This window comes from Anabas testudineus, chromosome 11 (genome assembly GCF_900324465.2).
Source record: "Anabas testudineus chromosome 11, fAnaTes1.2, whole genome shotgun sequence".
Lineage (NCBI taxonomy): Eukaryota > Metazoa > Chordata > Actinopteri > Anabantiformes > Anabantidae > Anabas > Anabas testudineus.
The window spans coordinates 1,552,344-1,569,032 of record NC_046620.1 but is presented as its reverse complement, the minus strand read 5'-3'; the positions used below and the strand labels follow the sequence as shown (position 1 = coordinate 1,569,032).

Below are 16,689 nucleotides of genomic sequence, written 5' to 3'. Positions count from 1 at the left end.
GGAGTCGTTTTAATGTTTGTGTGAGCGACAAAATTACAGGCAAAAAGAGAGCGAGAGGAAAGTGGCAGAGAGACCTTCACTCATTAAAACAAGTGATAACAACAGAATGGTGCAGGCCTCTCTCTCTCTGTGTGTGTCTCTCTATACATATACAACACTAATCCATAACGTTTTCCCACAGGTGCAGGTGTGTTACCTGGCGGCCAGGAAAAGGACACAGCTGACAGCGAGGTAGGCTAACAGCATGAAGAGCCACACAGCCGGTGAAAAGGGATCCAGGAAGGAGAAGTAACCTGGTTTTCGACCCTGGAACATGAAAACACAAATATTCCTCTATTATTCATTTTTATGTATTGATTTTTTTTCCCACTTTTCAAGATAGAATCAAGTTTTCAAGTTTCCCCCTACACGGCTTTACAGACAAATATCACAAACACACGCTGTGTTTCTCTATTTGGAATATTTAAGAAATCTGCGCTCAACAGAATTTTAAAAGGCTGAAACTCTACAACACTTACAGCATAAAGAACAGCAGCACGTTTCTACTTTATACATCCTGGAGTTTTGATCTGCTCACGATCAGGAGAATAAAAAATACATATTTGAATTTAAACAAGACTGGGATACAACACGAGAACATAAAACACAGGTTTGTACTGACTGACCAAGCAGCAGGGTGCTGTGAAGAGGTCCATGTGGACGCTTTTCTTCTAAAGAATTGAAAACATTCACTTTTTAAACATTCAGTACAAAAAAGTACACAAGTACAAGTACAAAAAAGGAAATGTGAAAACTAGAAAATGTCCATGAGTCATTTTTAAATGCAGTGACTAACAAACTATTTTGTCGTTCACATGTGAGAATTAAAGAGACAGCACACTGAGAGAGTTTTAATGTGCATCAAAACACCTGCAGCCGCTGCTCTAGTTCCCACCTCCTACATAGAAAAGCAGCAATTTGATCCCATTCATTACACAACACATCCTAAATGCTGCACTTACTGTATGTGACCTGCCAGCTGTGCAGAGAATTTCCTTCTAACCCTTCTAACCAATCACAGATTAGACATGTTTAGTTTGCTCCATCTAGCAGAAGGTGGTGGAGCAGGGAGAAGCCAGGCTGAGTGGAGCAGGGAGAAGCCAGGCTGAGTGGAGCAGGGAGAAGCCAGGCTGAGTGGAGCAGGGAGAAGCCAGGCTGAGTGGAGCAGGGAGAAGCCAGGCTGAGTGGAGCAGGGAGAAGCCAGGCTGAGTGGAGCAGGGAGAAGCCAGGCTGAGTGGAGCAGGGTGTTATGCTGCTACAGGCTCAGTTTCCAAACACTTCATATCGTAGCTTTAACCACAGGCTGAAAAGCCGAGTTTCTGTGTCCTCTCTATGTTTCTTTCACTTCTCAGTGACAACTGAAAACTGAATGCACCTGTAACCACACCCAACAGTGAAGCTGCACCCTGATAATAAGAAGTTAAACACCTGTGAGGGTGGAGAGCAGCAGTTACTCTTTGAAACTACTCTTCCTGTATACTACTACAGACTATACTCATGATATACTCTTTATCACTTTCAGTATCATGACAGACAGTTCTACATGGCAGCTTTTCTGTACAATAATGGAATTGTAATAATTCTCCACGAGCGCTGGTTCTGCACCTGTTTGTTCCTTTCACACTTCAAACCGCGTGAACTTTAAATTCAAGTGAAAAAACAACATAAAGTTTAACACCAGCGGAAGTGCTAATGTCTCCAGCTGGCAGCAGTGGATTGTGATAATGACCATCTGCCAGTCAGTGCACACGGGAAACTGTCAACAGTCTCAGGCTTAGAAATAAACCCCTCTCTTTCAGATTGACAGCCACGCATTTCAGAAAATTACACAGTTTATTTTTTTTCACACGTGAGTTTTTCCCGTTTTCTCAGAAAGTCAAGTTGCAATTCAAATAAAACAACAAAAAGCAAATGAAACTGCAGTTTCAAGCTTTTCAAGCGTTAATGACGTTGATGTTCCCTGGTGAGTCGACCCATTTCATCACTGCTCCTCCCTGCTGTTTATTACTGCGTCCTTGCCTCCTGTCTGCTGCAAAAAATGATTTGGCAGCGTAAGAGTTGCAGAACTCCAGTTGGACCCAATTAAGGCAGATGACTGGAGCTGTTAATGGGGGTAATCAAGTCTGTTTCTGTTTCCTGTCCATTTTGGCTCATTTAAAAAACATAAAACACTAACATTTAACATGCAGCTCTGTGTGGACTGCACGTGTCAGACACCCAGACAGGTGACAGCAGGTAAATGGCCTCACATCACCCCCATGTTTTTGATGCTCTTCGGGTATTTTGCTGCCTTTTGCCTTTGCTCTTCATTACTGAGAATGGTGTCTGACAAATGAACAACTGTGCTGAACTAAACTAAAACAAATTGGTTGAAATGATCCTCCACATGTTCCCAGTGAATTTCAAAATCCATCATCAGAAAGAGGAGCAAAGACACAGACTAGAAACTAGAAAGAGCTACCAGTGATGCTCATTTTATAACTTTTCCACTAATTCAACACCTCACAGCGTAGCAGACATGAATTTCCATCCAGATGTGATGCCCTGATTAAAAAAACCCAGCATGAATATAAAAGCACACTGTGATGAATTCATTTCCTCAATCTGTAGCAAAGGAAGAATTTTACCACGGACAAACAGCAGATATCATGTTTTACTGTAATGTGCTTCCTGTGTGTGTGTTTGCTGCGTTGATGGTTTCCCATCAGTGCTACTTCTGTTCCTGACAAATAACAGGCAGAGACCTGACGGCCATCAGCCTCAGAGCTTGTTCGAGCCTGATGTGGTTTCAGAGAGGTGAGTTTACGGCGTCAGGACACTTCAGCTAGTGTCAAACCAACAACACTCACTACACTTAACTCTCCCTGTAGTGGTCTCAACAGTAAAGTTCTCAGTCTAAAGAAAGAGAAACCACGCAGGTGAAGAACGACCCTGGAATAAACCAAACATGTTTCCATCTGTGTCCAGCAGCCGTTTCATCATGGACATGTTATCTTCTGCCTAAACTCACTTCACATTTTTCCCCCTTGCTGCTTCATCTCCTTGCTGATGATGTCACTGCTCCTTGTACATGCTCTAATGAATTGTTGAATACCAGAGTGATAATATATTGAGTACTAATGAACTGGGAGAAGCAGTAGATATAAATTTACGCTGCTCAGCACTGTGGGGTGGGGGTGCAGGGACAAGAACACCGATAAACACGATGGCACTTCACTAATGTGTGTGCATAAGTCAACAGCTTGAGCAATTAAATAGATTAGCATCTTAAAAGGGTCTTACAAACGGTTTAAAAACATGCTGCATGTGCGTGGGTTTTTACTACGCACATAAAGATGTTCACACTTGCAAACATCATGGTATTGTTTCATTTAGCTGCTCCTAAGAGACGTAATGTGTTGGGTTGTGTGATGTGTTCAAAGCTGCTACACTGTCAGTTTATACTAATCTACTAGACTGAGACTTTGTAAATCCACACAACAAATGGGGCAAGTTCAGTTGAACCTGCTGTTTTTTGCTTAAATACCTGAAAACATGCTGCACGTTTACCACTGAAGTGTGATATACTAACCTCACAGTGGCTCCTGCTGTTGTACTGTGTCGTAATCTAGCTTCAAGACCTTCATTCAGAAATAATGAAGGTCACTCATTATGCTACATGTTCTAATTTTAATCAAAGTACTACAAAACAAACCTGAGGCCAGATCGTGAGTCAGCAAAGAGAAACTGTACACTACACATTCAGGAAGGAAGGAAAATGGGGTCAGCGGGGGTCTAACAGCTCATTTCTGCCCTTTGGGCCTGTTAGCAGGTTAATCCAGCCACTCGTGTGTGTGTGTGTGTCATCATCACCGTGACCTATTAGCCAGTCTATCTACTGTGCCTAATGACCACCAGTGCAGCACTCGATGTTTAGTGGAGTGGATTTATGATGGCTCGGTTCAAATCCTCCACTTCACATTTGATGCTCCCGATCGAGACGATGGATCGAGGTGTGAGAGCTCAAATCACCGCCGCAGGCCGTTACTGTGAGTAAAAACGTGCTCTCAGTCAACTTAATCTTTAAATAAACACTTAAGAAAATGAAGTTGGAAAGATGCTGCTGTGTGAGCACAGCTTCGGTTGTACACATTAAAGAGCTGAGTGATCAGTGAGTCGATACGCCGAGGCTCTAACAGTGGACTGGATCAACATGGAGGACAGATGGTGGAGGTGAATACTGATGAGCTGCAGATGTACAGTATCTGCAGGCAGAGACGCTGCAACACATCATCAATCTGCCCTCACAGGAGAAGCATCGTTATGTTTTAATGAAAACCACAAATAAATAAATGTTCTATTAACATTTATTGTTGTTGGCAAGAACTCTGATTCAAGCTGCCACATTTAAAGAATTAAAGGTGATTACAACTGCTCTGCTCTTCAGTCCTGGACCTGGGGCGGGTTTGTGGTCTTCATACTGACAAACCAATGTCATTCATAAAATAGTATTTATAGTCTTATAGTATGATAAGTATGTAAACACATGGGTGAAAGTGTTGGCTGCTGTGTTCTGGTGCTGCACCACTAAAATATTCAGAGGTCGTACTGGAAGCACATTCAGAACTAGTCAGGGCATCACTACCAGCAAGAAGACATGTCTGCTCACATAAGGTCATCTTAAACATCTTTAACATCTTTTATTACTGCTGGTTAACGTGAGCACCAGCTTCCAGCACCTCACTAATGTGCTCAAGTGAGTCGTCCTCTCCAGAAATTCATTAAACCAGTTTCTTGGGTTTTGTTGTGAATCATTTCTAGTAATTGTTTGTTTGTTTGTTCTGTAACAAGAAAACTAAAACTATTAAAGCCTCCATTTCTATCTAATTATTATTATTGGTCATTATTGCTGGTCATGTTTTAAATATATCTGCATTAAAATGTATTGAAATAATTGATTCTCAAAAGTCCGTCTGGTCCAAGTGGTCTGTTTGTGGTCAGAATGTGGTCTAACCCCAGTCCAGCCCAGTTCTACAGGTTTTAGCTAAACAGCTAGGTGGCAGCACATCTCTGCACAGTGTGAAGCAGTGTTGCATTTGCAACAGATTTTCATTCACCAGTCCAGAACAGCGCTGGATTATAATAATACGTCCATGCTTGACTTCCCACCTCAGATCAATTAAACTAACCAACAGACTGGATTAGTAGTGGACAACAAAAAGCTTTCTAAAAGAGAAAACATCACAGAGCCCCTGACAAATATCTCCCACTTCTGTGAAGGCTTGATGATAACAAATATCATGAAGATTAAACCTTTGGATGTATTAAAACCAGCATCAAATAGAAGTGTGTCATGTGATTAAAGCAGAATGTGAACATCGGTGTATAGATTAATGCGATTGATTCTCACAGTAAGCGTCTCTTCAGTTCATTACATCCCTGCAGCCATTTGAAAGCAGCAGGACACGTGCTGATAAATCTGCAGCCTCTGATTGGGTAACTCCTCTGTGATTTCCTTTTGAGAAGCTGTTCTGATTTTACACTCAGACAAACGATGATATTCCGAGTTTCGCAAAGCTTCTTGCAGGGATATTGTTTTGTGTTGCATCATTTTCTCATGTTTTTATTCTTGATATTTGTCCGTCACCTTCACTCGGTGTTACACACTGGAGTAAACGTGTTCACACTTATTCCGGCAGCAATAACTAACACTATTTTTCCAGTAGTTGTGAAAAACACAAATGATCCATGATCATTTCAGACTTCTTAGTATTCACAGAAAACATATTTTCCTCACATGCTGACCTTGATTTTCACCCACACTTCCGACCTGAGCAGGCCTCTGTCACTCGATGTTTTAGATTCCAGTCAGGGAGACAGAGTCGCCCATCCTCCCTCAGAGGCTCCGATTTTTTAAGCAACAGCTCCTGTCACCTTCCTCCAGCTGAATCATACTCCATACCAAAATAAAAAAGGAAGGAACAAACATGCCCTCTATCTACGTCCTCAGCTCTGCTTTTATCTGCTCTTCCAGCTCCTCTCCCCCTCGTGATCTCTCTGGTCTTAAGAATATCTGCTCTGGCCTCGTCCTAAACTCGCAGTTTGACTGAGTGACCCGAGCAGGGGAACTGTTGTTGCCTCCAGCAGCTGAGGAGGCGGCTGCAGTGTCTTCTCTCTAAATTCATCAAATCTCCAGCCAGAGACAGAAATGTCAACAGGTGCAAACGTTCTGTTGTTCAATTTGTAAAAGTCTGTGTCGACTCTTTAGGCAGGACTAAGAAATAAATGGATCTTTTATTAGCATCTTCGATCTGACATCTTCTCACTCGAAAGAAAATTAAAAAAGCATACATATACATTGATTGAATTTACTGTATATATCAGCATGTACGCTAGATAAAGTCTGTACAGGACATTTCATTAATCCTCTTCTGAAGACCTCTTGCAAAAGCTGCATAATGTTAACGGCTACAGCTAGATCGGCACAACTTAGCATATAGAACACCAAAAAATAAAGTGGGAACTTTGTCCAAATTCATGTGTTTGCTACAAAACTAATGAAAACACTCTGCAGCATTGTAACAAACTCATACCTAGAAGCAGACATGCATGATCAGACAGTTTTTATCCTGTGCACCAATCAATGTTTGCTTTGTTCCTAGGGAAATTAACTAGGGGTAGCAACATGCTAAGCTAATGAAACCACTGTGCAGCTACTCAACAAGGCTCGGACTGCCCTGACTCAAAGTGAAACCTAGGTGGCAAACTGAACAACCACATTCAAGTTAGTATATCATGTCATATTTTATAAGGAGTAACTATTGTGTGGTAGATTCATGAGAAAATGTTCATGAGTGCAATTCAGAGAGCTGGAGACGGGAATTTAGAAGAGAGAAAGCATTGTTGGTTTTGTTCTGCACATGGTTTTTGTTGACAGTAAGAAAATAATAATATTATCAGCCTTATTCTCTAAAAGTGGTGTCAAATGCACACACACACTCAAATAAAAGTCAGCATAACATAAGATGCACCACTCAGGTTATTTTCAAAGATGAATCTCAATAGCAGACATTATACAACACAAGCTAAATAAACATAACAAAGGGAATTTAATAAAAGCAAAATGGAGCCATGAAGCTGAGTTTACCAGGTGAACTCGGTAGAGGATGCTGATCCCCAGAGTCATGAAGGGTTTGGAGAAATCGATCACCTTCTCTCTCTCTGAGGTGATGGTGAAGCCAGCCACAGCCAGGTCTGCTTTCTAAATACAGACAGAGAGACACAGACGGGCAGAGAGAGAGAGCAAACGTCGTTACTTTTTCCATCCATCCATTCATTATCCAAACCACTTATTCAGTTAGAGGTCACGGGGTGCTGGCTCCGAGCCCAGCTGTTGTTGGACCAAAGATGGGGTACACCCAGGACACGTTGCCAGTCTATCTCACAGCCTTTACTTTTATTGTGTTATGCTGATATCGTGTAAGAACTCTGGACACTGATATCACTTTATAAGGACGACTGGATTACTGATTAATGTATTTTTTGATTTGGGTTTAGTGTTTATTATTCCTGCAGTGTTTCCCTCTCTGAACAAACTGTGCTTCTGTCCTGGACCACCTCCAGAATAAGTGAAAAATGACGATGTTCCGCTGTCTTTTCAAGGTTAATGGCGTCTCTGCTGCAGCATTAATGCAGATGACAATTATTGTCTTTTCTGACTGATAATTTGGCAGTTTGAAATGACCAGTGACTCCAATTAAACACACATCTCTTATTATAGTCCCGAACTCTTTTTTTCTGCCAACCAGGCCACAATTAAAGCAGCACCTTTGTTCCCAATGTTTGAACTTTTAATGAAATATTGATTTTCATTGTCATTGTTAAGGGTGTGGTTGCTACTGGATGCTTTATAAGTTACCACTGAATTGTTATTGTTCAGCTCCCAAGAGACAACATGACACTAAACCTGCCAGATAAAAGCTTTTGTTACTGGTGAGTGGATAAATCATGGAGCTCATACTGGTTCTACTCCTCGTATTGAAGGGACTTCTTGTAATTCCTTTACCATAAATTACACATAACATTAAGTTACAGACCCTATGCACACAATACATTCATATGTAAAAGATAAGAGTTATTAAAGTAGAGGTTTTGGCAGCATTTGGCTGTGTTTTTATTTACATTTACCTTTAAGTTTTTTTCAGATGAGTCAGGTGCAAAGCAAAATATCTAAACCAAGGAGACAGACGTTAAAGGTGCTTTAGAAAGAGCACTTTCAGATTCATGGGGTATAGTAGGAAGATTTATTTATTTACTCATTTATTATGGTTGTGAAACCACTGAGCTGAAAAGGTTTGGACTCTTTTGAGGTGAGAGGACCACAAGATGTCGTTCACTTGTAGAGCGCGGTGAGCGAGAGGGAGTGTAGACCAGGACGTGGGTTAGGGTTGTGTTGTATAGTCCGAGAGGTAGATCTGATTTTTCTGATGCTGAAAAGGGCAAATCTGCATGCCCTTACTTTAACACAATGTCAATCGGAAAGACATAAGCAATGGTCTTGAAAATCAATTGTTACTGCACATCAATTTGGAAAAGGTTATAAAACCATCTCTCAAACAACCTGGAGTCCAACGTTCTACAGTGAGAGGGATTATTCACCAGTGAAAAGCCTTCACAACAGTTGCCAATTTCTCAGGAGTGGGCGTCACATTGACCCTAAGTTCAGACCAAAGACAAATACAAAATAAAAAAATAAAATAAACAGCATCTACATCTCAGACCCTACGGGTTTCAGTGAGTAGGTTAAATGTCAAGTCCAGTACAATTAGAAGACTGAACGAGTATAGTTTGTTTGGACAACGAAAAGAACCTAAAAAAGAAAATAAAACAAAACTGCATCAAAGCACAAGACGTCCGGAACAATGAGGAGATCCAGGTGGAGCTGCGTAGTCTTAATACCCAGAAACAGGCTCTGCTAGGTTCTCCCATCTCTGTAGAAGACCTCCGAGGCTGTGTTAGAGAACCGGTTGGGCTACCTCCCTGACCAAAGTCCTTCCTGTTTTACCAATTGTAGGAAGAATCCTGGTGGTTCTGGACTTCCATTTGACCATTTTCACAATTCCAGCTCCTCAGACCACTTTTAGCTTTAGAAAAGATTTTTGCCCTTGTCCTGATCTGTGCCTCACCACAGAATTGTGGAGGTCTACAGAGGATTCTTTGAACTTCATGGCTGAGTGTTTTTTGAGTGTAGGTTTAACCTTGCCGGGTAAACAGGGCAGAGTGGAATTAAAGTTGAAAGATAATCTCATTAAGGTTAAAGTCAACAGGGAAACATAAGAGTGGATCCATAGAGGAGCGTTTATCTGGACCCCAGACACCTCTCTGCTCCTTAATTAACACTTAATTGATTAACGAGTAGACACTTGTTAAACGAATTTCATCCACTTTCATCAGACTCCTGGGCCTCGTAGAGTGTAAAGCCAGTGTGTGTGCATGCGTTTTTGAAAGCAAGCAGTTGTTTTAAGAGCTTCCACCTCAGAAATTTCCAATGAGAGAAACAGCGAGTGGAAAGAGACGGTTTACAGAAAACGGATAGATCGAGGTAACGGAGCAACACAAGGAGACGGAGAGAGAGATGAAGCCTGTTTTTATTTTTTAACACATTTACATAAAATGCATAGAGTCTCTGGCTGCAGATGAAAGTGTGTGAATACCTGCTGGCCTCTGTGTGTGTGTGTGTGTGTTTGTGCAGAGGGATCCCGCAGTGTAATTGAAACAACTCTGTATAATTAGTAAGAAAAAAGACAGTTGATTAGCCTCTTAATGGCCTGCTTGTGCTCCCTATTTCCTCTTTCTGACACACACACACAAACACAATCATCAGCCACCATCACCATTCTCATCACCATTATGTAGTAACTGTGTGTGTGTGTGTGTGCATGTGTTATTAGTGGGATTAGGCAGGAGTCACCAACGTGACAAACAGCAGTGCAGTTTCTGCAGTATGTGCATCACCACTCCCTCGAAGAGGCAAGAACCCAATTAAATGGCCTAGTTTTTAAACCTAGAGGCTGTTCTTCAGTACATCTGGATGTAGTGTAGCGTTCTTCTGTACTTGCACTTTTACTTGAATATTACGTTTGTACTTTATACACTTCTAGTAACGAATAATTTAAAAAGTTTAATTTAAATAATATAAGCTATCCTTCACAGTACAAGATGTTGACACTGTCTGGTAACCTTGATCGACCTTGAATTGATACCAGTCATTTTAAAGGTTAGTGACATTGTAGAAAAGGTATTTCTTTCTCTAGAGGTCTGAGATTATGTGAGAAGATCTCAAGTGTCTCCATCACTTCAGGCTTTAGATTTCCAAAATTCTAATGGTAATTGCATGTCTAACCAACATGTGGACATAGTGTGGTGACATTTTTCTCATTAATCTGGTAAATTTGCAAATTAGTAAATCTATGACACAGGAGTCATGAAGTTCAAGTGTGAGCACACAAAGTATTTCACACGCTGCAGCAGCAGAACGACTCACAAACACTCTTCTGTGACTAGTAGTTATGGTAACAAGCGGGGGTGGGTGGGTGTGAGGGGCGCGAGACGGGGACTCTGAGTCGTTGACAGTGATGGCCGCCTTAACTGCAACACAAGAGTCAGCCAATTATACAAGTGGTGGAGCGTTGGAAAGCTGCTCATCCCTGTGCTGCAGAGACACACAGAGATGCTGAGGAGGTATTAAGTGGCTCAGCTGAAGCCCAATTTAGTTGTTTTCTCAGGGAAAGTGGCTCATTTTAAGTCAAGTTGAGTCTAATTAAAGCTGTGCAAAGAACTGCCTGCGACAAAGCGGCAACAGAAAGTAAAGACGATAAGGAGAAGTGTTGGCAGTGTGTGTGTGTGTGTGTGTGTGTGTGTGTGTGTGTGTGTGTCTCTGTTTCAGTGGGAACCAATTTGAGTTTGAGACATGAAAAATCGAGACGTTTTGTCCAGTCCCCCCCCTCCTGTATTTTTCATGCCTGCACTTCTGGATCGTTTTGAGTTTTAGAACTGAAATTGTTTTTTTAAGGATGGACTTGTTTGAAGGGACCACACATCTTTCCAAAAGATGAGCGAAGACATTGTGAATGACATTTATCAACATTAAAGACATTTGTAAAGTGAGGATATTTTCTAAAGGTTCATAGTGAGGATGTCGTCGTTAACAAAGAACACTTCAAAAAACACATGTGAGGACACTTTTTGAAAGTGATTTTTATGGGATGGGACGACGTGTTGAGGTTGGTTAACACATTTTGTCCAGTCCTCACTTCTTCAAATGGCTGTTTGATCAAGCTGACTTGATTAGGAGGAGGAGGACATTAGGATTAATTTAGTCCACAACTTTGTCAGATGAAAATTAAAAAAACAAGAAATCGATGCACAGCTCAACCACGTCCTGAATCATTGTGGTCAACTCCTCATTTTTTATATTTCCTGATCTGTAAGCAGGCAGGAGTTGTAGGCTTGTTGGTTCAACTAAGACCTATCATTTGAGAATATCAAGTCTGCAGCAAGCTTTCTGATGACATAATGTAGTTCTTTAAGTAGTCAAACTGACAAACAGTAACTCATTCTTCAGTCTGCAATCAATCAACAAGAACAAAGCTCAACTTTAGAGTTCATTAGTGTGTTGTCATCGTCCTTGTCCACTCACCCTGTTGATGAGCTCTCCCACCATGCCGGTCCAGCTGCCGTTGGGTTCCGGGGCCCCGTACAGACCATCATCCACCAGTTTGATCTTAAAGGAGAACTTCAAGATGTCGGCCAGCTCCTGTAGCATGTCCACGCAGAAACCCTCGTACTGGTCGTTACCCTGGAAGTCCTGGTAGTTGGACTTTCGCATCACGTATGGGTTTTCCTATGACAATAAAAGTGACAATGAAGAGAAATTGCTTCAAAGGACGACAAATGGAAAAATCTCATCTACTTTTGGTACAGATTCTTTGTTTTACCAGTATTGTGGTGACAATGAGCGTCTTGTTAGCCAGAGTCTCTGAAGCATTGAGGTCCAGAGAAGTGGAGTTCATGGCCAATGTGTTGTTGGAGTACCAAATGCCAATCTGTCCACCCAGGAGGAAGAAAAGTAAGCGTTAGGAGATGAAAAAGGAAAAGGCCACAGATGTTACCATGTCAGGTTCTAGTGTGGACAAGGCTTCACAGAGGAGGCTGGCATCTCCAGTCAAATGTTGAGCTTAGTCTTCAATCTCACCACACTGAAGGATGAATCATAGGATTCAAGAGACTGTTGTAACGGGGACAAATTCCAAAAAAGCTTCTAAATTATTTTTTTCACTGTTTTCAAATTTGATGAATAAACTTTGAAAGATAACCTCATACAAGAAACATTCAAATTGTTCTGAACTTCAGTGCCAGGAACTCATCTTCAAGACAGACAGAGACCAGAATAAACAATGTCCTGATGATTAGAGTTCATAAGAGAAGCCTAAAGACGTAATAACACAACAAAACTATGAACATTTAATATAAAAGCATTGGGCTCGTAAAAGCATTCACTTGTTGCATAAGTTGAGTTGAGATGAAACCCCAGGAAGTAGGAAGACTCAACTTGTGTCTGTGTCTGATTGAACAAACTCTCAATGATTTTAAACCAAACTAAAAATGTTCTTGACAGAACGGATGGACATGGACAGCAAAGAAATGCTGTGCTAAAGAAATAAATAATAGAAAAAGAAAAATCAGAAAAAAAGTGATAACAAAGACCAACAGATAAAAAGAATAAAGAAAAAACATGTTATGACAGAAACAGAGGCAGTGAGACAGATAGGTAGAGGCAGAATAATCCTCCCTGCAGAATCGATGGTAAAATCAATGAGGGAGGATCTTGTGTCTCCTGGCTCGTTCATCAGACGTCATATGGTCATAAATACAAAACCCAGGATGAAAACATCCATCTGCTGACCTAACACCACCTCCATCTCATTCCTTGACCTCATGACCCCACCTGCCTCCCTTCTTTGTTGTTGTTTTTGTGTTTGTTAGCTGTTAAACTACTGGGCTCCTAACCACCACTCACTTAAATCATCTACCCTGTTTCCTGACGGTCTTTTTACCTTTTAGATTTGTTCACCAAACAAATCTTGCATTTCTTTAGCAGAAACATGTTATATTTAACGTATTAAAGCCAAAACCAGTCAACCAACCTGTTCCTTGTGTTGAAGTCACCATGTAAATCGAGTGAGAGTCCACTGGATTCCTTTTTACAGTCCAATTAACTCTGGACTGAGAGACCGTTTCAGCCTGGGCTGACCTTAGTTAATATGTGACCTTTTAATGTTCATCTGAGGTCATAAACAATCAGCCCTCATGGACAAAGTGTGTTTGTATTGATTTTATTGGCCAAATGGGGAGAACTACACACACTGGTGCTATTACCAGCAGCTAGTTGAACATTTCATCTGTCCAAGTTCAGTGATAATGAATGAACTCAACAATTCACTATAGAGGAACGCTTTCTTTAATTTTAGCTCATGTGCAAAACAATCACAAGGCTACATGCAGCTGAATTCTATCTCAACCTTTCACCTATCTGTCTCCAACTTGAGCCCATTTGACCTCTGACCTCTTTATGGCCTGCAGGGTGTTTCTCCAGGATCTTCAGGGTGTAATTGGTCCTCTGGCCTTTGCTGTTGAACTCAATGTGACCCGTCAGACCATCGTACTCCACCTGAAGAGATAAACAGAGAGATCAAAATAGTTATTAGATGACGAGCAAGTTGCCTCGTATAAAGTTAGATTAACTCAGTTCTTCATTTACTGTCTCATAGACTCTACTCTACTCTACTTTCAAGATTCCTGATTAACAGGACACATTTGTGCATCACAGCATTTCTAAAATGCAATAAAAATAAAATTTCTGATCTGTCAATTTGCCTGAAACTTTATTTAGCTGACAAAAGTACAACTAACAAGATTTTAAGTGTCTTCAGTAAAGTACAGTAACGTTTACTACCTACTAGTAGAATTTGATGCTTGCAAAACACATGAACGTTGGGACAAAATAAGAAGCAAAATAATGCTCATTTAACACCATTCTGGATTACTCAATATGAGCGGGTTACCTTGAGCATTGGATACTAAAAGAGTATCCACCAAAGGCTCAGTCTTTGCAGGCAAAGATGTGTTGTGTCTCAACACTTTTTTCAGTTCAAAGAGAATATTTTTTGCAGCCAGATCAGCAAATTCAGAGGTTTTTCACCATCTACAGTACATGATGTTGTGAAAAGATTCAGGAACTCTGGGGAAATCTCAGCGTGTAAAAGGCCAAGGGCAGAATCCATTGTTTCTATGATTAATATATCCATAGGCTCAGGAGTGTTTTGGAAAAACATTGCCACTTAACACAGTTCACTGCTGCATACAGAAAAGTAATCTGAAACTCTATAAGGAGGGAGTCATACATCAAATCCTTTCAGAAACACCATCAAGTTCTCTGGGCCCATCCTCATCACAGACAGTGGCAACGGCGTCTGTGGCCAAACAAGGGGTTTGAAAACCAAAGACAATCATCCAGACTGTCATCAGCCATCATCTGTGGTGGTTTGGGGGTACGCTGGTGCCCACAGCACGGGTGAGTTGCAGATATGTGAAAGTACTATTGATACAGAGTCAGCCTCAGAGTCAGTCTATTTTTTACATTTTAGAGAGATCAATCAAAGCAAAGTCTTTTCACAGGGAATTAGTGGATAATTCTGCAGGCAATGCCAGACCTCATTCTGCAAGTGCTACAACAGTGTGGCTACGTAGACAGTGTTTGCTTGACTGGCTGCCTGCAGTCCAGATCTGTCTCCCAGTGAAAATGTATGAAACATCATGAAGAGTAAGACAAAAGGTAACCACGGATTGTTGAGCAGCTGAAGTCTCGTAACCAAGAAAGAAAGGAAAATCTTTCACTTGTAAAACAATTAGTGTGCTCACTTCATAATAATGAAAAAGTATGATTAAAGGAAATGTGCTGTAACAGTGGTTAACATGTTTTTTGCCCAAACGTTCGAGTTTTCGAGTGTCTTCAAGGCATCAAACTCCACATTTGCTTATATTCACAAGTCAAGTCATCCTGTGCAAATTCTCACAGAATCCAAAGGAAGAAAAGTGTCATTTATCAAAGCTGAGACCAAGTTGTGGAATATTATTTTCTTGGATTTTAATGTGTCCAGTTGGTTATTGGACTACTGACGACCCTAGATCAGAAAACTGTTGCCACTGACTAACAGTGGTAGGTTTCTGACTGATTCCTGTTTTATCCATTACCACACAAACCACAGTAATATATGAGGAATCTTCATAGTGTTGCACACAAAGAAAGAGACATTTATTGGTTTATAATACAATTTTTAAGGAGCAGGAACTACGAATAGGGACAAACTAGATTCGTATTAGAAGCATACAAAGAAGCAAACAGACAGTTCATCAGATCAGTGACAGAGCCTCTGGTGCTTTGTGTATGTGTTTGCAGCAATGTGGAAATAACTGTGAGATCTGTGTGATACATGTGCAGTCAAGCATGCATTTTGTGCCTGAGCTCATGTGTTATTGTGTGCACGTACAGTATAAACGTGTGTGTGTGTGTGTGTGTGTGTGTGTACGTATGACTCGAGATGAATTACATCTCAGAAACTCTGTGGCAAGAGAGACAGAGAGAGATAGAGAGTGAGAGAGGTCTCTGGTTGCTGCCAAAAACAGTAGCGAGATGATGAAGTGATGCACTGAGAGCAACAAAAACAATATGCAAGGGGAGAGAGGGGCATCGTCAGTGGAAGGCAAAAATAAGAAGTGGCAGAAAGACAGAAACAGACAGAACAGGACAGTAATAAATGACAAAGGAAATGAAAGAGGAGCCAAGTAGGGAAAAAGGAAAAGATACCAGAGAAACACACTGAGACACAATGAAATCTCCTCTTTCTCTTTCTGTCCAGCAGCAACATCAACGCTACTTCAGCTCTGATCTGTCCTCAAATGGAAACTGTAAAATGTATTGTGCAGCACTTCCTTTCAAACAGATTTGAGCAGGACAGCTTTGCTTTTCAGTATCTTCTTAGTCATTTTGCTTAGTTTTACTTAGGTTTAGGTTTAAAGATTAGTTAATTGATGTTTCAGAAAGATGACAGTCTTAGTTTAAAGAAACCAGCTTCTACTTCCTTTGCTCCTATGATAAATCATTTATAATCACACACCCACTAAATTACAGGTAAACAGAGGTATTTTTTAAGTAGCATGATTTCAGGATAAGCTGGGTCTAGACTCCCACACAGCTACTCGACACACACAGATAAAACTGATAACCATCTCTATCATCCAACTGTAGGGATGGAATCAGATAGACCTGGACAGTGGGCTGCTTATCCAGTGCACGTAAGTCAAAGAAAATGAAACGCCACACTGCATTCAGCTTTCTTTATGCATCAATGGGAAAGGTGGTGTGTATGTGTACCATGCGTAGGTAGTTCATGAGGCTGGTTCCATGCTGCCAGATGAGTGGGGAGGTGCAGCTCAGCGGCTTCACTCCGATCTCTTGACTGCGATTCAGCTCCCGCACGGCACTCACCACCACATGAACTGCATCGAACATCAGGGCCGACGACAGCTGGAGAACGAAACCAATAATAGTCA

At 41.1% G+C, this 16,689-nt stretch overlaps 1 protein-coding gene across 1 annotated transcript in view; it reads right to left on the bottom strand.

Annotated features, from left to right (window-relative positions):
* The window catches only part of LOC113155163 (glutamate receptor ionotropic, kainate 5-like), a 52,384-nt gene that overhangs the window by 10,386 nt on the left and 25,309 nt on the right, over positions 1-16,689 (bottom strand). The window contains exons 8-13 of the mRNA XM_026349719.1: positions 16,511-16,663; positions 13,643-13,747; positions 12,015-12,122; positions 11,717-11,920; positions 7,166-7,279; positions 197-306 (exon numbers count right to left, since the gene is read on the bottom strand). Coding sequence (XP_026205504.1) covers positions 197-306; positions 7,166-7,279; positions 11,717-11,920; positions 12,015-12,122; positions 13,643-13,747; positions 16,511-16,663 — 794 coding nt within the window. The remainder of the gene's footprint in view (positions 1-196; positions 307-7,165; positions 7,280-11,716; positions 11,921-12,014; positions 12,123-13,642; positions 13,748-16,510; positions 16,664-16,689) is intronic.